The 21,656-nt window shown below is 42.7% G+C and overlaps 1 protein-coding gene across 2 annotated transcripts in view; it reads right to left on the bottom strand.

Annotated features, from left to right (window-relative positions):
• The window catches only part of LOC124546137 (solute carrier family 22 member 7-like), a 92,692-nt gene that overhangs the window by 8,933 nt on the left and 62,103 nt on the right, over positions 1–21,656 (bottom strand). For both annotated transcript variants that reach the window (XM_047125014.1, XM_047125015.1), the window contains exon 8: positions 809–996. In XM_047125014.1, coding sequence (XP_046980970.1) covers positions 809–996 — 188 coding nt within the window. The remainder of the gene's footprint in view (positions 1–808; positions 997–21,656) is intronic.

Here is a 21,656-nt window from a genome sequence, read left to right as displayed (position 1 = left end):
GGCTGGAAAGAGTGGAAAAATACTATATTACACTGAGAATCATCAAAAAAAAAAAATGTCCCAATGTGTGTGAAATCTTATGGGACTTAACTGCTAAGGTCATCAGTCTCTAAGCTTACACACTACTCAATCTAAATTATCCTAAGGTAAAACACACACACACATGCCAGAGGGAGGACTCGAACCTCCGCCGGGATCAGTTGCACAGTACATGACTGCAGCGCCTCAGACCGCTTGGCTAATCCCGCGCGGCACTGACAATCATCAGAAAAAGGACGATTATCATGGTAGACTGCTTATTACGCCATTATTATTATACGCATTTAATAGTTACTTAAGTCGAACTTAATTGATGTAGAGGAATATTAAGACTTATAAGATTATAGACGTACAGGTATGGGAACATGGGAACAAAACTCAGCAGGCAAAGAACTGGACAACAAGGCAAGGGGGGGGGGGGGGGGGGGAGAGAGAGAGAGAGAGAGAGAGAGAGAGAGAGAGAGAGAGAGAGAAAAATTAGTAACGTTACGTCGTCGATGATGGGGTCATTAGAGACGAAGCTCAAACTCGAACTGGGGAAGAATGAGGAAGGGGATCGGCCTTGTGCTTTTCGAAGGAACTGTATCGACATTTGCCTTAAGCGATGTAGGGAAACCACGGATCGATTAAATCTCGGTGGCCGCTCAGGGTTTGTACCGCCATTCTCTCGCCTGTACCTCCTTGTTCAGTTACACTGGAGGACAAGAAGAAAAGGAAGAAGTAGCAGGACAATGAGATTCAGAGGTGCGGTTCTCGAGGCAGGACTTACGAGGTGCACGATGTAGGGCCCCAGGACGCCTAGGATGCAGGCGGCGATGTTGCCGATGGCGGTGCCGGTCTGCCGCACGCACGTGGGGAACATCTCGTTGGCCTGCAGGAAGGCGGTGTAGTTGACCAGCACCAGGCTCAGCCGGATCCCCACCGACAGCACCGTCATCGCCGGCGACGAGCCGTGCTCTGCAACACACGCCCGCGGCCTCGTCCTGAATCAGTCACACACATGACACCTGCTGCTGCCCGCATCTCGTGGTCGTGCGGTAGCGTTCTTGCTTCCCACGCCCGGGTTCCCGGGTTCGATTATCGGCGGGGTCAGGGATTTCCTCTGCCTCGTGATGGCTGGGTGTTGTGTGCTGTTCTTAGGTTAGTTAGGTTTAAGTCGTTCTAAGTTCTAGGGGACTGATGACCATAGATGTTAAGTCCCATAGTGCTCAGAGCCATTTGAACCATTTGAACACCTGCTGCTGAGGCAGGACGCTGATAGAATCCAAGTGCACAGGCTAGTCTTGTACAAGTAATAGGGTATTACCGCTCGTTTTGTTGTAGATTTGAGCTCTATATTCCGACCGGGCAGAAGAATCACCAGATGTCGTCTTGTGGGATATCCTACCACGTTGAAGCATTCGTTTCTCTTGACGTGGAAGGGAGGTCATACTTCACCGTCCCATCGACTAATAGATCATTACCCAGAGAGCATAGGGCAAGCTATGCCAGGAAATCAGTCATGTCATTTTCTTACGAACCATTCTTGTATCTGCTGTGAGTGACTTAGGGCAACTATGGTAAACCTGAGGCCGCAGACAGGAAGGTGAACACTGCTCCTCCCGCATCCGTGACCGGAATTTTAATCTGTGCATCACTTCGGTGTACCATGATAAATATTACACGTTCTAGACTCAAGTGCAGAAACAGCGTAGCGAGGAACTTACCAAGACAGTCTGGCGACATCAGAGCACGGGCAGCTGCCCTTGTTCATTGGACATATTGGAGACAGCCCTCTGCATCATCAAAACCTGAAATGTGAGGTTTTCCAAACGAAATGTATATCGTCAGATAACATGCAATCCTGAACAGAAGAGATATTACTTTGTTATGTGTCATCAAGGTGCGAGATACTTGTTAGAAATTATTGTTGTTGTTGTTGTCACGTAAATTGTCAAAGTGAGGCGTAACTGGGAAAAAGTGGATGTACAATGGATCCAAAGTAATATGGCACCAAATCGAGACTGGTGCCCTGACGAGAATGATTTATGTTTTGAACGCCATGAGGTGACGCAATTATTGTATAAAGGTGACCCAGCGGAGTGTTAATCTCAATAGTTAGTAGGCAGGTTGGTACTAGTGCCCACAGTATCCTCTAGATGCTTGCTTGGAACAGCTGCCAGAACGAGACTGCCTCGTTCAGTCACAAAACATAATGTGCTGATAGGACCAGAAGCCAGATTCTGGCCTCCAGCCCCAGTACAGAGATTACATATGATGCTCATCCTGTCGCCAACCGGGATGTTCGTAAGGTATGGACACGTTGTGCCCTAGTTCTGCTAGGTGTCACAAGTTTCAGTTGATCCTTCGCAGGAGGACGGGCTGAAATTTGACTGACTGGTAATTGTTGTTTTTGGGGAAGGAGGCCAGACAGCTAGGTCATCGGTCTCATCGGATTAGGGAAGGATGGGGAAGGAACCATCCCGGCATTTGCCTGGAGCGATTTAGGGAAATCACGGAAAACCTAAATCAGGATGGCCGGACGCGGGATTGAACCGTCGTCCTCCCGAATGCGAGTCCAGTGTCTAACCACTGCGCCACCTCGCTCGGTCTTGCCTGGTAGTACTAAAATGTGTTTTAATACAAAAATTCACTTATTTTTGGGTGTATTCCCTTCTCAGGTTTAAAGTTTTTCAGTCATTAGATTCAACTGCTGAAGTGAGATTTTGGAAGGTCTCCCAAATCCTTATCTATAACTCCCATAATATTCTATAGACTGAATACGTTATTAACCAACAAATGCGTTTAGATGTGACGCAGTTTTATAGTTCAGACGCCACAGTTTTCCAATTGACAAATTACACTGGTCGACAAAGTTTTCTTCACAAGATACCTGATTAGTGATCCTAGTGCATGCTGTTACACTAAATTCATATATGCAGTCAGAATTCCTCGGTAGGCACAATTTTTTTGTGACAGCTACTTTTTGAAATTTGATTTTAGCATTTTCTTTGGGCTGTCATAGGAACCTGTGCCTCTTATGTAGCGATTTTATTCCAACAGTATTTGAAGAAATGATACGTAATATCATGCCGAAGCAGCAAACGAGAAGACTGCACAGGTTTATTTATATTTCGTCATGTGAAGACTTGTGCAGACCTGTTAATCTGGCACTGTGATGTGTCAGTACTGAGCTGACTGTGAGCGTGAGAGTACGAATATCACTAGAGCAGTATTACTTCTTTCATTTCTGTGTAGAGTGTATTGTGTATGTTGTGTTTTAGTGTTTTGTTGGTTCATCATGCCACGAAGGTGTGTAAATCATGCAGATAACTTCTGCTATAATTGTGGCGAGCTGACCTTCAAGTCTCTACGGCGACAGTCCACACGACTTGTGAAAGAGTGTTATGAACTTCAGCTGTCACGTGGGAAACTAGGATAAGAGCTGGAGCCCAAACAAGTGCTCTGTTTGGTGTGTTAGACTGTAGACTGAGTGGAAAAATCGTACGCATCATATACCATTTGCAATTCCCCTGATTTGGAGGGAACTGACGGATCGTCTATGGATTGTTATTTTTGTTTAACAAATACTAAAGAAACCACATATAAATCAAAACATGCAGTTAAGTATCGGAATCTGCCCTCTACATCGAGGCCTGTCTTACACAATGAAGATTTCACTACACCAGTATATGCAGATACGATCTTAAATCTACGATTTTGACCAACCTCAAACTGAAAATGATTCAAATGAAAATAAAAATGATCCTACTTATGAGGGTAGTACCTGTTCATCAGAACCATACTTCCCCAGTCAACAAGACCTTAATTACCTGATTCGGGATTTAAACTTGTCTAAACAGCAGACCGAAGTTTTAACTTCCAAATGCTGGAACCTACCGCAACAAGATGTACGAATATGTAGTTATCGCCGCCGCCATAGTGATTTCAAAGACTCCTTCTCAGAAGAAAATAGTACTGTGTTTTGCAATGATATTTATTCTGTTAAGGAAACTTTTGGGCATCAACACCGGCCAGATGGTGGCGATCAATCATAGACTTCTTTAAAGTTAGTTTGAAGGCCGTGTTGCTATTCATTGGTAATGGACTTTAATTAATGTAGCGCATGTCACTAGTATGAAAGAGACATATGACAGTACGCAACTAGTTTTAGAGAAAATCCACTATGAAAAATGTAAACGGAATATGTGGTGACTTAAAGATCACTGCTTTATTGCCTGGTTTGCGACTTGGGCTCACCAAAGACTGCTGTTTTTTGTGCAAATGGGACAACAGACATAGGAGATCTCACTACGCCACAAAATTATGGCCTAATCGTGAATCTCTTATCACTGGTCAGAAAAATGTATCACATTTCCCTCCAGTGAATCCTCAGAAAATATATTTACCCCCATTGCATATTAAACTAGGAAGAATGAAAAATTTCGACAAAGTTATGGATAAATTTTCTGATGGATTCTTCTATTTGAAATCGAAATCATCCAAAGTCAGTGAAGCCAAGCTGGAAGAGGCTGTTTTTATAGGGCCACAAATACGGTCATTAATGGGTGATGAAAACTGTGAAAGATTCTAAAATCCACTAGAAAAAGCAGGCTGGCAGATTTCAAATCTGTAATGTGCAGTATCCTTGGAAACCATAAAGCAGAAAACTATTATGACACATTGACTGATTTTCTACATTATTATAAAGCTATGGGCTGCAACATGTCCTTAAAAATTCACTTCTTAGACTCTCTCTTAGACTTCTTTCTGGAAAATCTTGGGGCTGTCAGAGATGAGCACGGTGAGCGTTTTCATAGGCAAATTTCTACAATGGAAAAGAGGTACCATGACAAGTAGAGTCCTAATGAGCTGGCTCACTACTGCTGCACTAAGGAGAGAGATGTTCCAGATGCAAACTATACCCGAAAATCACTCTCCACTACTCTCCAGATAAACCAGACCGAGTAGTATATCATTTGAGTTAGACAGCTAGTTACCAATGTTGTTACAAATTATCAAAAATTAAAAGGAATATCACACAAAACTCTTGTCTGATGTTTAAAAACGGAAATTATATTTGCATTCGGCGTGACAAATACGTCTAGAATCACATACTTTTATTCTTGTGAAAGAAAAGAGTTCTATTTTATCGGCCAATGTTACCTTTGTCAGCTAGTACAGTGTCCCAAAGAAATGATTATTGTTTTGTTTTTTAATCCATCTTTTCCCCCGTATTTTTCCCCCGTTTCGTCCAGAGAACATACGAAGTATTCCTCAGTTATTATTTTTCTATTTTCAACGTAACCAATGCTGTTATGTGTCAGGAAACACGAGCGTTCGAGCACAAGAAATTCTTTTCGCATGTTTTGTATTCATTAACAGTAAAAACTCAACGTAGTACTAAATTTATTGCCTCTAAAGCTGTATAGACAATACTGAGAAATTTGTTTTCTCGTTTGTTTTGAATCAGCAAATAATTAAGTCCAAATTCATCTTCCACAAACTTCTTGTAGTTCAATCTTCAGATGTCATATTCTTTCTTCTGGTGGCTTTAACTTTTAGCTTCTACATATTGCTCATATCTCTATATTTCCATCGGTAGTTTTCATTTTTGGAACACTGCCAAGTATTTCTCTCTCTTTGTCTTATACCCCCTTATGCCCCGCCTCCAGTGATCCCATCGTCGGCAGGACGTTAAGCCCCATGTTCCTCCCTGATAACCTAAGGGTAGGTTCATCGTCATATTTTGTGATTAGTAAATTGAAATTTGACATTGCATTACTATTAGGAAAACATAGGGACAGTCTGTGTTTATACGCACAAAAAAGAACTGTCTAAAGTACGATTTAGTTTTGGAAGCTGTGGTGGTATGATTGTTGTTGTTGTGGTCTTCAGTCCTGAGACTGGTTTGATGCAGCTCTCCATGCTACTCTATCCCGTGCAAGCTTCTTCATCTCCCAGTACCTACTGCAACCTACATCCTTCTGAATCTGCTTAGTGTATTCATCTCTTGGTCTCCCTCTACGATTTTTACCCTCCTAGCTGCCCTCCAATGCTAAATTTGTGATTCCTTGATGCCTCAGAACATGTCCTACCAACCGGTCTTTTCTTCTTGTCAAGTTGTGCCACAAACTCCTCTTTTCCCCAGTTCTATTCAATACCTCCTCATTAGTCATGTGATCTCCATTCTCTTCTTGTCCAAACTATTCATCGTCCATGTTTCACTTCCATACATGGCTACGCACCATACAAATACTTTCAGAAACGACTTCATGACACTTAAATCAATACTCGATGTTAACAAATTTCTCTTCTTCAGAAACGCTTTCCTTGCCATTGCCAGTCTACATTTTATATCCTCTCTACTTCGACCATCATCAGTTATTTTGCTCTCCATATAGCAAAACTCCTTTACTGCTTTAATTTTCTCATTTCCTAATCTAATTCCCTCAGCATCACACGACTTTATTCGACTACATTCCATAAGACTCGTTTTGCTTTTGTTGATGTTCATCTTATATCCTCCTTTCAAGACACTATCCATTCCGTTCAACTGCTCTTCCAAGTCCTTTGCTGTCTCTGACAGAATTACAATGTCATCGGCGAACCTCAAAGTTTTTATTTCTTCTCCATGGATTTTAATACCTACTCCGAATTTTTCTTTTGTTTCCTTCACTGCTTGCTCAATATACAGATTGAATAACATCGGGGAGAGACTACAACCCTGTCTCACTCCCTTCCCAACCACTGCTTCCCTTTCATGTCCCTCGACTCTTATAACTGCCATCTGGTTTCTGTACAAGTTGTTAACAGCCTTTCGCTCCCTGTATTTTACCCCTGCCACCTTCAGAATTTGAAAGAGAGTATTCCAGTCAACATTGTCAAAAGCTTTCTCTAAGTCTACAAATGCTAGAAATGTAGGTTTGCCTTTCCTTAATCTAGCTTCTAATATAAGTCGTAGGGTCAGTATTGCCACACGTGTTCTAATATTTCTACGAAATCCAAACTGATCTTCCCCGAGGTCGGCTTCTACTAGTTTTTCCATTCTTCTGTAAAGAATTCGCGTTAGTATTTTGCACCTGTGACTTATTAAACTGATAGTTCAGTAATTTTCACATCTGTCAACACCTGCTTTCTTTGGGATTGGAATTATTATGTTCTTCTTGAAGTCTAAGGGTATTTCGCCTGTTTCATACGTCTTGCTCACCAGATGGTAGAGTTTTGTCAGGACTGGCTCTCCCAAGGCTGTCAGTAGTTCTACTGGAATGTTGTCTACTCCGGGGGCCTTGTTTCGACTCAGGTCTTTCAGTGCTCTGTCAAACTCTTCACGCAGTATCGTATCTCCCATTTCATCTTCATCCACATCCTCTTCCATTTCCATAATATTGTCCTCAAGTACATCGCCCTTGTATAGAACCTCTATATACTCCTTCCACCTTTCTGCTTTCCCTTCTTTGCTTAGAACTGGGTTTCCATCTGAACTCTTGATATTCATACAAGTGGTTCTCTTATCTCCAAAGGTCCCTTTAATTTTCCTATAGGCAGTATCTATCTTACCCCTAGTGATACTCGCTTCTACATCCTTACATTTGTCCTCTAGCCATTTTGCACTTCCTGTCGATGTCATTTTTGAGACGTTTGTATTCCTTTTTGCCTGCTTCATTTACTGCATTTTTATATTTTCTCCTTTCATCAATTAAATTCAATATATCTTCTGTTACCCGAGGAGTTCTACTAGCCCTCGTCTTTTTACCTACTTGATCCTCTGGTGCCTTCACTACTTCATCCCTCAGAGCTACCCATTCTTCTTCTACTGTATTTCTTTCTCCCATTCCTGTCAATTGTTCCCTTATGCTCTCCCTGAAACTCTCTACAACCTCTGGTTCTTTCAGTTTATCCAGGTCCCATCTCCTTAAATTCCCACCTTTTTGCAGTTTCTTCAGTTTTAACCTACAGTTCATAACCAATAGATTGTGGTCAGGGTCCACATCTGCTCCTCTAAATGTCTTACAAGTTAAAACCTGATTCCTAAAGCTCTGTCTTACCATTATATAATCTATCTGATACCTTTTAGTATCTCCAGGATTCTTACATGTATACAACCTTCTTTTATGGTTCTTGAACCAAGTGTTCGCTATGATTAACTTATGCTCTGTGCAAAATCCTACCAGGCGGCTTCCTCTTTCATTTCATAGCCCCAATCCATATTCACCTACTACATTTCCTTCTCACCAGTTTCCTACTACCGAGTTCCAGTCACCCATGACTATTAAATTTACGTCTCCCTTCACTATCTGAATAAATTCTTTTATTTCATCATACATTTCTTCAATTTCTTCGTCATCTGCAGAGCTAGTTGGCATATAAACTTGTACTACTGTAGTAGGTGTGGGCTTCGTATCTATCTTGGCCACAATAATGCGTTCACTATGCTGTTTGTAGTAGCTTACCTGCATTCCTATTTTCCTATTCACTATTAAATCTACTCCTGCATTACCCCTATTTGATTTTTTATTTATAACCCTGTAGTCACCTGACCAGAAGTCTTGTTCCTCCTGCCACCGAACTTCACTAATTCCCACTATATCTAACTTTAACCTATCCATTTCCCTTTTTAAATTTTCTAACCTACCTGCCCGATTAAGGGATCTGACATTCCAAGCTCCGATCCGTAGAACGCCAGTTTTCTTTCTCCTGATAACGACATCCTCTTGAGTAGTCCCCGCCCGGAGATCCGAATGGGCGACTATTTTATCTCCGGAATATTTTACCCAAGAGGACGCCATCATCATTTAACCATACAGTAAAGCTGCATGCCCTCGGGAAAAATTACGGCTGTAGTTTCCCCTTGCTTTCAGCCGTTCGCAGTACCAGCACAGCAAGGCCATTTTGGTTAGTGTTACAAGGTCAGATCAGTCAATCATCCAGACTGTTGCCCTTGCAACTACTGAAAAGGCTGCTGCCCCTCTTCAGGAACCACACGTTTGTCTGGCCTCTCAACAGATACCCCTCCGTTGTGGTTGCACCTACGGTATGGCTATCTGTATCGCTGAGGCACGCAAGCCTCCCCACCAACGGCAAGGTCCATGGTTCATGGGGGGGGGGGGGGGCGGGGAGGGATGATTAATAAGTATGAGTAGTTGATTATTCCAGAAATAGAGATTTTGTCTATGGTATTTGGAAGGAAATTTTAAAAAGATGTGTTGCCTTCCTGAAAGTTGCTGAAAACATAATTTCACAAATTTTATGTTGCAGGTTTCTTAGATTAAGTTAAAATTATCATGAAATATTGTTGATAATGAAACACAGAAGTTATTGAAAAAATGTTGATTGTATATAATGTATGAGGTATAAAAATATTGGTGGATGAAATAATTTGTAGAAAAAATTAAAATCAAAGACATTGAGAAAATCTTTATGTTATCCGTAATTGTGTAACATTTTGTGTAAAGTAAAATAATTTGCGTGACTTTAAATAATGACAATGTAATAATACTGTATAACTTTGTTTAAAAGGAACTTAAGAAAGTTAAAATTCAATAATTCATGTATAAAAATGTGTTTTATACTAAAATATGTTGAAACAGTAAAATATGTAATGCTATATGTATTTAATTTTTTTGATATATCATTAAGACGAGTTTAGATTCAGCACACTGCACAAAGAGTTACACTAGTACATGTGTGTGGTCCTATGATGTTTCATATCGTCTTGGTTTCTGACAATCCGTGATGAAATAGAGCAGCATGTGTATCATTACAACAATAAACAGCATATTTATTAACAGAACTACTGAATTTCGATCAGGTACTGTTCGTCTTTATACATCATAACTTTGGAAAATAACAACTGGCACCACTGAAGCAGTAGTCTACTGCCACTGAAAGAGGCGCTGTATGAGACAAACCTAACGTAGAGGCTCATGCCATCTATCGGTTACAATGACGCAATCTGGTTGTAAAAATGGATGCTTTACGAATCACTGTAACGGGCTGCCATCTCGTGGCGGTAACAGGCAAACAGCCTAAGTTACACATTTACTAAACTATACTAAGAAATAATTAAATATTTTACTTTCTGTTTAATTTGTTAAAAAGTTTAGATTATTAAAAGAACTGTAAAATTACGTACTTTGTTTTACAGTCATGGTTTTAGAAATAAGTAATAATTTATAAGGAAACACCCGCATGTTAATCTGAGCGGCTGTATCACACTTTTTTTGGGAAGAGACAGCTCTCAAACAAAGATTGTCTAAGCGGTCAGTGGTAATGTGATCACAGTGCACGTGTATAGTATTTCCATGGTGAAAATCAAGTACTGGTAAAATTAGCCTCGGATGACCGCTGTATGATGCTACTGTTTTATAAAAAGTACAGCCAAACTTTGTGTTACGGAAGAAGAGTTTTTCTCTGACTTATTGTGGAGTAAAAAGCCAGATGTATTGTGGATTATGGGGCTCTGCGAGCTGCAAAAGACGTACAACGGAAGATCCTGTAACTACAAACAGTAAGCTGCCACTTCACTTCCAGCAGCATTTGTTTGAGAGACTTGGACATAGCACGTCATCACGCGAAATGAAACAGTTTTATTTGGTCTGTGCTACAGCATACAGCAGTCCTATTTTGTCAGGCCTCAACTGACGCTGAGTCGCAACATCATTGTTACAGGTAGTGTGCGAAACTCGGTTCATAGATGTTGGCCACTGATAAATCTTGTATGCAACTGGATCTAAAGCCTCAGTGTCAGTTAAGGCCTGAAGATGTTGTACTGAAGCACCGAAACCGGTAGCCATATAATAAATAACACCGGCTGTAGGTGTTCCATTTTATTACGTAAGTGATAAGGAACATAGCATGCACAACTTCAACACTGACGTAAGTGAGTGGTTGAGAATGAAACATATCGATCCCAGCCGCAGTTTAGCACATTTCTTTACTAGACACGGTCCTTATCCTACGCACTGAAACCGCGTGTGTCTGAGATAGATACCTACTTGCACATGCGGCGAAGAATGTTCCCCAGAACATTTTGTCTTCTTCTGCGGGCAATACGCGAGCATTAGACACAGACAGACGACGTAAAAAGAGACAAACATATTTACACAACAATAAGAGACGGGTACAACTAATTGCATTAACAAAAAGTATTTCAAAAACAACACGTGAAGAGTATCCGCGGATACGGCAGACAGGCAGCCTGTATGCAACGAAATAACAATCTCCAGAGGGTGGACGGCGACAGCCACAGTGACAGCGAAAAGAGTAACACTAAAGAGGAACAGGCCGAGGGGGAAGAAGAGATGAAAAAGTAATTAAGACACTTAGAATGATGAACCAGACATAACAAAATAACACGCCAAAATGCACTGACAAATTGTACATATCAGGACAGCGACTACTGGAGCAAATGCAATGTAAGGTGCTGGCGGTCTAACCAAGAAAGTACCCAAATTTGTGTAGGGATGAGCACCTAATATTAGTGCTTATGATTAGCAATAGCATTTCTCTACTACTGACTAGACATTTGTTGTGACTGCCGGTCACCAGCTCGAAGAACCCATTCCTAGGTATTTACTGCTAGTCACAATTGGTGATGGCACTAAGAAATCACTCCTTTATCCAATCATCTGTTTACATTCTTCTTAAAACAACATTTTTTTTTTATATATTTCAACGACAAATTATTGTTTTTTTTAAAGAAGTATTTTTCTTTGTCAAATGTTGCAGATAAAAGCAAAACAAACAAAAAAGCTACGGAACAGGTGATAAACGGAAATCATAAGACGTATGACCCGTTTTGAAACATCAGGTAAGGGGTCTTGAAATTTACATAAATAAATAAATAGTATCGTCACGAAAGTTGTAGTTTGCTGAACAATAAATGACTGTTTTAACAAACTGTTATGACAAAACATAGGACGACAATCAGATATCCACTCGTTGCTCCATCACTACTCCATCCAGGGTGGCGAAATACTGGTTTTTTTACCTCTGACAACCAGGTTATACGACTCATTGTAAAGACCAATCATCCCATGTCTCTACAGATTTCCCAGTATTTCATTTTATCATACAGCTCTTTTGTTGTAGCCTCTTGAATTTCGAACGACTGTGTATTATTGTTAAGTTATGATCTACATGCGGGTCCACGTTTAGGTATCCTGTGTATTCTGTTGTTTGGTTTATAAATATTGAACTGACTATGGCGCAGCCCAGCAGGTATATTCATCTACATTTACATCTACATCTACATCGATGCTCCGCAAGCCACCATACGGTGCGTGGCGGAGGGTGAGTACCACTACTTATCATTACACTTCCTGTTCCATTCGCAAACAAAGCGACGGAAAAATGACTATCTATATGCCTCCGACTGAGTGACTGCTTGTCTCTTCTACATAGACTACCTTCTTTCGTGATTTTGAAAGTAGGCATTCACTACAATCAGCTCAATTGTATCACCTAGAGGAAATGCTCTGTCTTCTCATTTCTTTCCTGTAGCTATTGTTCTCCAGTAATGCTGTCATTCCCATATCGTTCCAGTTACCTAAGACTATCACGTTTTCATCATCCAAACATATTTTAATATTTATAAAGTTTCTTATCACCTGCTTGTGATCTGAGAGTGCAAACTTGTGCAGTGATGATTGATGCACGTTCATATCTTTCATTACATTTTTCGTTTTTCCCACAATATCCAAAAATTCTAAACAACGACGATTCGCAAAAAGTTAGCCTTTTTCTCCTCCCTCTCGGCAGTCCCCTACCAAACAGCCGACTTCTTCACCTTGAGGATACAAGGGACGTTTAATAAGTAACGCAACACATTTTTTTCTGAAAGCAAGTTGGTTTTATTCAGGATTCCAATACACCTTATTATTCCCTAATCTTTTGGTCACAAAACTCTATTTTTCAACATAATCTCCTATTAATTCGACGTCTCGCTGTATCAATAACCTCCCATCACACACGTACTGCTTCCCAAAGAATGCATCCTTCATTGGGCCAAACGAATGAAGTTGGAAGCTGCGAGATCCCGGATGTAGAGTGGATGAGGAGGAACTGATCGCCGGCCGTGGTGGCCGAGCGGTTCTAGGCGCTTCAGTCTGGAACCTCGCGACCACTACGGTCGCAGGTTCGAATCCTGCCTCGGGCATGGATGTATGTGATGTCCTTAGGTTAGTTAGGTTTAAGTAGTTCTAAGTTCTAGGGGACTGATGCCCTCAGATGTTAAGTCCCATAGTGCTCAGAGCCATTTGAACCATTTTTGAGGAACTGATCAGTGAAGTTTTGTGAGCTCCTTTCCTCTTCGCAGACTTGAGTGAGGCAAGGCCGTGTCGTGCAGAAGGGAAAGTTCTTTTGCAATTTTGTGGCGTCGAACAAGTTGAAGTGGAGCTTCCTGGCAGATTAAAACTGTGTGCCGGACCGAAACTCGAACTCGGGACGTTTGCCTTTCGCGGGCAAGTGCTTTACCATCTGAGCTAGCCGAGCACGACTCACGTCCCCTCCTCACAGCTCCACTTCTGCCAGTACCTCGTCTCCTACCTTCCAACGTTACAGAAGATCTCCTGCGAACCTTGCAGAACTAGCACTCCTGAAAGAAAGGATATTGCGGAGACATGGCTTAGCCACAGCCTGTGGGATGTTTCCAGAATGCCCGCGAAAGGCAAAGGTCCTGAGTTCCAGTCTCGGTCCGGCACACAGTTTTAATCTGCCAGGAAGTTTCATATCAGCGCACACTCCGCTGCAGAGCGAAATCTCATTCTGGAAACATCCCCCAGGCTGTGGCTAAGCCATGTCTCCGCAATATCCTTTCTTTCAGGAGTGCTAGTTCTGCATGGTTCGGAGGAGAGCTTCTGTAAAGTTTGGAAGGCAGGAGACGAGGTACTGGCAGAAGTAAAGCTGTGAGTACGGGGCGTGAGTCGTGCTTGGGTAGCTCAGTTGGTAGAGCACTTGCCCGCGAAAGGCAGAGGTCCCGAGTTCGAGTCTCGGTCCGGCACACAGTTTTAATCTGTCAGGAAGTTTCATATCAGCACACACTCCGCTGCAGAGTGAAAAACTCATTCTGGATGTTGAAGTGGTTTCTTCAGTTTCCTGAGAGTAGCACAATACGCTTCAGAGTTGATTGCTGAACCATCAGGGAAGACATCATATAGAATAGCTTCTTCAGAGTCCCAGACGTCCGTCGTCATGACCTTACAGGCTGAGCGTACGGCTTTGAACTTTCTCTTCGGAGGAGAGGTGGTGTCGCGCCACTCCATGGATTGCCGTTTAGATTCGGGTTCGAAATAATGAACCCATGTTTCATCGACTGTGACGATGTTCCACAAAAATTGTCACGATCAGCCTCGTAACGCTCAAGCAGTTCCTCACAGATGGTCCTTGGCTGCTCTTTGTGGTCTTCTGTTTGGCGTCGAGGAACCCCACGTCACACACCTTTGAGTACTCCAAGTGGTGGACGGGTGTGTCAGAACTGCCAACAAAGACGTCCAGTTGTGCAGAGAGGTATGTGACTGCGATCTCCTCGAACGAGAGCGCTCGCACCTTCTAACATCGTAGAAGTCACAGCTGTGTGCGGCCAACCGGTACGCGGGATATCGGACACGTTTGCGTGATCTTGTTCTGATGATGACAAGCGCCGCGCCCAACTCACCGTGCTTTTTTTCACTGGCAGGTCTCCGTAGACATTCTCCAAGAGCTCATAAATATCTGCTATGCTCTGTTTTTCCGCCAAAAGAATCTCTGCTTGGAATGCAACTCAGTTGCAGACGCCATCTGGAATGCTACGTATAGCGCTGCCACCAGTCGGAACTTCATGAAACAATAGGGGCCAAAACGGAAATATTCCACTGTAGCGATGCAAGGTGTACTAAATTTGTTATAAAAGTCCGTAAATTATTCAACTGATGGTATTTTTCAGTATAGGTATTTCGTTCATTCCAAGCAAGTATCAATTCGTGACGTCATCGTCCAGATACGAGTTAACAGTAATCTGAATCCGTTTTAGCAGACTAATAGTTTCTTTCACGGGATAAAATTTTATTGATTATGAAATACAAGTTCTTGAAGTTTACTTAGAATAGGAAATGTTTAGTAATTGCATGGCGCCGGCCGAGGTGGCCGAGCGCTTCTAGGCGCTTCAGCCTGGAACCGCGCGACTGCTACGCTCGCAGGTTCGAATCCTGTCTCGGGCATGGATGTGTGTGATGTCCTTAGGTTAGTTAGGTTTAAGTAGTTCTAAGTTCTAGGGCACTCATGACCTCAGATTTTAAGTCCCATCATAGTGCTCAGAGCCATTCTTGAACCAATTTAATGCCGTAATTTATCTGTTTAATATAAAGGTATTTTGATTTTTGTATGCATGTAAAAAGTGTGAATTTATGTGCGGGGTTTACTCTTAGACGAGAGTGCTAAAAGTGCGTGTTACAGTTCGCTGACCTATGCGGCGAATTTCATTTTGTGATTTTGAGCCGAACAGAGACAAATTCAGTTTCATTTAGACTTTACGTGAGACGGACATAATATGACGTTATTACAAAAAGTCGTTTAGCCCATCAGGGAAAATTGAAACCTGCGCGCTCGATCTGAAACACGTTACACACTAACGCGTGATTGAGATTTCCATTAAATCGCGTATAACAATTGCAATCGTGCTTGGACTTAATCCACGAAGTTTGAAATTACTTTTCGAGACAAATACTGATTTTTGATAAAAATGAACCGAAAATTTATTCAAAATATCGAGATTGTGTTTTAATTAGGGCATACATCACCTTGTTGATCACGTTGCTTAGCAACACTGTAATGCAAATCAATTCATTCATTAGAATGATTTGCGACATAATAAATCCCATTACACATACAAGGTGTTACACGGAATTTGCTGATCGAATGAGAGTATAAGAGTGTTCTTTTCCAGAAATGCCAATAAACCAGCGGTTTCGGAAGTTAAATTACCAACTGTTGTGTAACTTCAGTGATATTGCATTTCACTGACGGACACTATTCTTATTGATAAATGAACATGAATTGCAAGTAGATTTTGAATACTCACCAACATTGTCAAGCAACAGTTCACATCACAACCAATAATAAATGCCAATATAACTGAACGGTCATTACTCATTAAGACATAGCAATCAGCTTGCAATTCTAGGATAAACTGTACCAAATTGTTCCACGCCACTACTAAACTTTTTTCGTGACTCTTCACAAGAGACCTCAAGAAGCTGGGATCAAGAAACAAGAAAAGAAGAGACATCGGTATACCACGATGTCTCACAACAAATTCTGCATTTTTTCAATCGAAATTTGCCGATAAAAATGTGTTGTATAATTTATTGAACGCCCATCGTCTTTTGAGAAGGATTTTGTCATCATGAGAACATTTTCGACTACTGCGTTTATCGAGGACATTTTTTACACCTTAGTTACTGTGACCTCCATTGACTTCTACAGACACAAATCTGTGGTCATTGCTGTTCTTTCGTTTCCTCTCCTTCCCAATTCACGCTCAAGGATGCGTCCTCTTTCATAAACTCTGGCGAGATACCTAGATCGAGCTGTCCCGACGGATTTGAACACCATTCTTCCTGGAAAAGAATCCAGTACCTCAGCCTCTAGGCCACCTCACTTGGTGAAGACACTGAAGTCGTATTAGGACGATTGGAAATCAGAATTCCGTTGCGTTATTATAAGTTACGTTTCCAACGTTTTCCTAACGCCTTTCAGAGGATTCGGAAACAGTTCAAAGTGAAGATGGTTGATTCCCACCGCATTCAATAAACCCTAATACCAGCGTGATGCTATTTTCCACTTCTTCCTCACTTATTCTTTTTACATCTTCGCCCAGTGAAGATATATTTTCTACAGGTTCTTGGTTGCGTGCTAGCAGAAATGATCGTTTGCAGTATACGGTGCCCTGTTGTGCAAGCAACGACCTCACAATCGGACCAGAGTTCCTTGTTGACACGAGTTACGCCGGCAGAAACCGCTTTCCGTTGCGCATCGCGGGATGGCTCTGTTTACGATGCGTCTGTTACGCTGGAGCCTAAGAGCAAACATGCTTAGCTGTCGTTTGTCGCAAGCTATTGTCTCAGGAAAGTGTTCGCTAAAGCCTATTTGACTGATTTCTGTCAGGGTAAACGCGGTGCAAAGAGCTCTCAGCAAACGCAGGGTTCTTCCTAAATACTATCTCTTTTTTCTCCATATGGGAAACTCAGATAAGAGAATGAACGTTATGCACCATTTGTCGACGTTGTGCGACTCTAAGTTACACGCACAGTAAATATTTCTTATCGAGCTGATGCCCCTGTATAATGGAGGAAATGTAAGCTATACCCGCATTCCACTTACTGCATTTTGTGCGTAACACAGTGCGGTTATAATTAAACTTTCGCTACTGGAGCCAGTATAGACGGAAACCTATTTACCGTACGAGTACCCAACTTTCAAGCAATGATGCTCAGATTGTGCCTTGCAAGATTTGCGTTGTCAGTAGCTTAAGGTTATAACCTGCAGTCAGGCGACGTATGGTTGAAAAACATGCTTCATTGCGCATTACGGTTGCAGACAGTCAACATCGGTCTGGATGAGATGAACCAGCCTTTATTCGTAAAGCTGTTTTATCAAAACAACAGCAACAGTGCAGCTACTCTTTGCGAGTATCTACGCTTTAACGCAATACGGAGAGGTCCTCTTTCGCTCCCGGGTTGAAGAAGATGATTCTGAATAACTGGCTATTTGAAAATTGCTTCTGGGAGAGGCTGACGGCCAAATGGGCCACAAATTGTTGAAGAACTTGCTGTTACCATGGCTGAGAATGCTGGGCGCCATGTGCGATCTTCAAGCCGTGCACGAGCTGTGTCACGACAGCTGAAAATTTGATGGACCACCGTTCGAAAAGTGCGGTTCCAGGCTGTCGTGGACGCAGATCATCAGCGTAATGAGCAACGTATATAACGTGGAACGTGGTACGCAATTAATAAATGTTACCCTCTCATGTGGAAATTAAAAAATGTTTCTTTCAAGGGCTTACTCATTATTTCTCTTCCACGTATCCTTACAATGTTTCCACAAAGTTTCATAGTCCTACGACCACTCGTTTCTTGTGCGGGCGCTCTTAAGTAGCGAAAGTTTAAATATAACCACTCTGTATCTCTGAACTCTATAGCGCCCTGCTGAACATTTTAGGATTTTTCCGTGCAGTGTTTTAGTTACAGACTAATTCCATTTCAGAGGGCTGCAAGAGTCTTCTGTATGTCGGCGGTCGATCAGTCTATCGACAGACAAGTTTAGAAGTATCCCCTCTATATGGAGCTCCCTTTGTGTTGTTTTGTTCCCGACAGGGTTTGTGAGTGCAACATTCAGTCCTCCAGCGATTTTTGCAGCTGTCGTCCTCTTATTTTTCGTTAAAATCCACTTCAGTGACTGTTTGTCACTCCCACTTGCAAAATAAGCCCAGAACATCACAGAATTAAAAGGTCGGACAGACTGAAGACTTGCCCTTTCAGTCAGCAGTGTTCAAACAACCAGTAATGCCTGTGGAGCACTACACATAGGCCACCGAAGCAACTATACGCTTAGGCAGACCTCCTAAATGTCGATCCCATGTTACCACAGATTCTGAAACAGTACCCAAGAAATTCATTTTACTTTTAGTAGAGTATTCGGCAAGATTTCCCTCCCCACATTCCAAGAGCCACCAGCGAATGCGCCACTTCTACCACACATTTACGCTGCCAGTGTACGCGCATTACCATCATACCTGAGAATGAGTAGTCCACAGACAGAATTAACTGGTCGAAGGATGAAATTAACAAGATACTTCCTCGAACTCCAGAAGGCGTCTCTGTTACTACTGAAGCCGCGCGGAATTAGCCGAGCGGTCTGGGCCCTGCAGTCATGGGCTATGCGGCTGGTCCCGGCGGAGGTTCGAGTCCTCCCTCGGGCATGGGTGTGTGTGTTTGTCCTTAGGATATTTTAGGTTAAGTAGTGTGTAAGCTTAGGGACTGATGTACTTAGTATTAAGACCCATAAGATTTCACACACATTTCAACCTTTTTGTTACTACTGAATCTCACAAGATGTACTCCCTGATGCCTCACACGTCTACCCCAGCGTTTTTCATACACTCATTGCAACTAAACCATCTTCTTTTAATCAACTACAATTTGCAGTACTGGAAAATATAAAAACTACATTTAGAGTACAGAGCGTGCACAACAATATGGAGACACCGCAAGAAACTCATGACTGAACGTTGATGCAGATGCCAGTCAAGGCTGTAGGTTTCGCTGTTGTATTTCACCAAGTCCGTCACTTGTACAATGTCCTAAATACGTTGCAAGGGTTATTCGTGATCAGAACAGTGCTCTGTGTAGCTGTGAGTGCATTACATCGGAGCTCAGTGACTTCGGATGTGGGCAAGTTTTTGGTGCTCTTAGTCTACAGTGGATGCATTGTTAAGCAAGGTACCCGAAGTGTTTGGTGTTCCAAGACACAACGTATCGCCGGCCGAAGTGGCCGTGCGGTTCTAGGCGCTGCAGTCTGGAACCGCGAGACCACTACGGTCGCAGGTTCGAATCCTGCCTCGGGCATGGATGTGTGTGATGTCCTTAGGTTGGTTACGTTTAACTAGTTCTAAGTTCTAGGGGACTAATGACTTCAGAAGTTGAGTCCCATAGTGCTCAGAGCCATTTGAACCACAACGTATCGAAGATTTATACCGCGTACGAGGAAAGCAGAAAAACATCATCCTCTAAGTCACATCGCGGTGAAAGTGTGTGTTGAGTCATCGTGACGTATGGTCATGGGAGAGGATTGAGACGAAAAATAAGATAACGACACCGAACCCTGTTCGGAACAACACGAAGGGAGCTCCATTTGCAGCGCGAGTTTCCAAATCCTCACATAAGTGGTGCATATGCTCCTAATGGGAAAACGTGATGCAGAAGCTATAAAACCTGGACCACAGAACAATGGAAGGATTTCATTTGGTCGAATGAGTCTTGTTTCACTTTGTTTCTAGCTTCTGGCCGACTTTACCACGGTAAGAGTCCGGTGATGTTAAGGATAGCCATATCGCCGCATTTCGCGGCCCTCATTGTTACTCTGGAAGACTCGCCAGGTTAGCCGAGAGCGCTAATAAGCTGCTTCCTGGACTCGGGTAGGCTCGCCGACCGACCCCGGATCGAATCCGCCCGGCGGATTAACGACGTGGGCCGGTGTGTCGGCCAGCCTGGATGTGGTTTTTAGGCGGTCTTCCACATCCCACTAGGTGAATACCGGGCTGGTCCCCACATCCCGCCTCAGTTACATGCCACGCAGACATTTGTAACACTTCCGCACTATTTCATGGTTTACACTAGACGCAGACAGCTGGGATACACTGATTCCGTCCTGGGGGGTATGGGGTGGCGGCAGGAAGGGCATCCGACCGACCCTTTCAATTAACCTTGCAAATTCCGTTGTAACCACGCCGACCCTGCGACCACTGCGGGACAAAGGCGCAAGTGAAGGAAAGAAAAATTCTTGCTCTGTATGGGCGCATTATTTCCAAGGATTAATTTCCTGATCAGATCCATCCCACGGTACAATGTTTGTTCCCCAATGATGACGCTGTGTTCCAAGATGACAAGGCCCATGTTCACGTCCAGGACTGGTTTTATGAGCACAAGGTTAGATTAGGGCATTTTCACTGGCCACCATAGTTACCAGATCACAATATTATCGACTTTGGTTGTCTACTTTTGAGAGAAGGGTGCATGATCCCTATCCACCTCCATCATCGTTACTTCAACGTGCCACTATTTTGCAGGAATGAAACTTCCTCGAAAACCATACAGGACCTGCATTTATCCACTCCGACCAGCCTGCAAACTGTTTTGAATGCCAACGGGTTTCCTACACCGATTTAGGCATGGTAATGTGTTGTGTTTTGCGTGTTACTTTTGTCCTGTCCTTCGAATAATTAAATTTGTAGGTGATTAGGTGGTATACAGGCTGCCAAATTTAGCACACAGACTTGCCACCAACAGCAGCAACAATATGAAATAGAAGTATTTGTTTTGCTTACCGACGCCACACTATCACGCCACGGTTGGGCCCATATGACTATAACGAACGTAAGGTGGTAAAGCTCGTTATATTCGGAGATTCCGTACTCGGATACGTCAATTGCAGTCCTATACACTGAAGCTAGACTCGTCTGGAAAGATATCGTGATGTCACTCTTGTGTCCAAGGTTATCGTTGGGCGCATCACTGCTGCCTCGTCAAGACATGATGCGTCACTCACCGGTAGCTGCGCTGTCAGTCCATGGTGCTCCAGATGTCACTGTTCGTCTGAATATCTGTTCTGTTGCAAACAGCGCAATATCTGACTTGAGTTCTGTGACGTGTTGTACAGTCCTGCACTGAAAAGCAAACAACCTGTCTGTCCTCTCAGGCACTAGTCGCGTGGAACTACAGTGAACTTGCATGACCTTGATCCTCGTGAATCCGTCGATTCCATATTCGCATGACAGTCGTGGACACTCGTGAAATCCCGACCAACTCGAGCAGTTATATTGCGATACGCTAAACCGTAATGTTTATACGGCATTATTCTACTGCTGTCGAATTCCGACTGGTTCT

This window comes from Schistocerca americana, chromosome 1 (assembly GCF_021461395.2).
Source record: "Schistocerca americana isolate TAMUIC-IGC-003095 chromosome 1, iqSchAmer2.1, whole genome shotgun sequence".
Classification (NCBI taxonomy): domain Eukaryota; kingdom Metazoa; phylum Arthropoda; class Insecta; order Orthoptera; family Acrididae; genus Schistocerca; species Schistocerca americana.
This window is presented reverse-complemented; position numbering and strand designations above follow the sequence as displayed.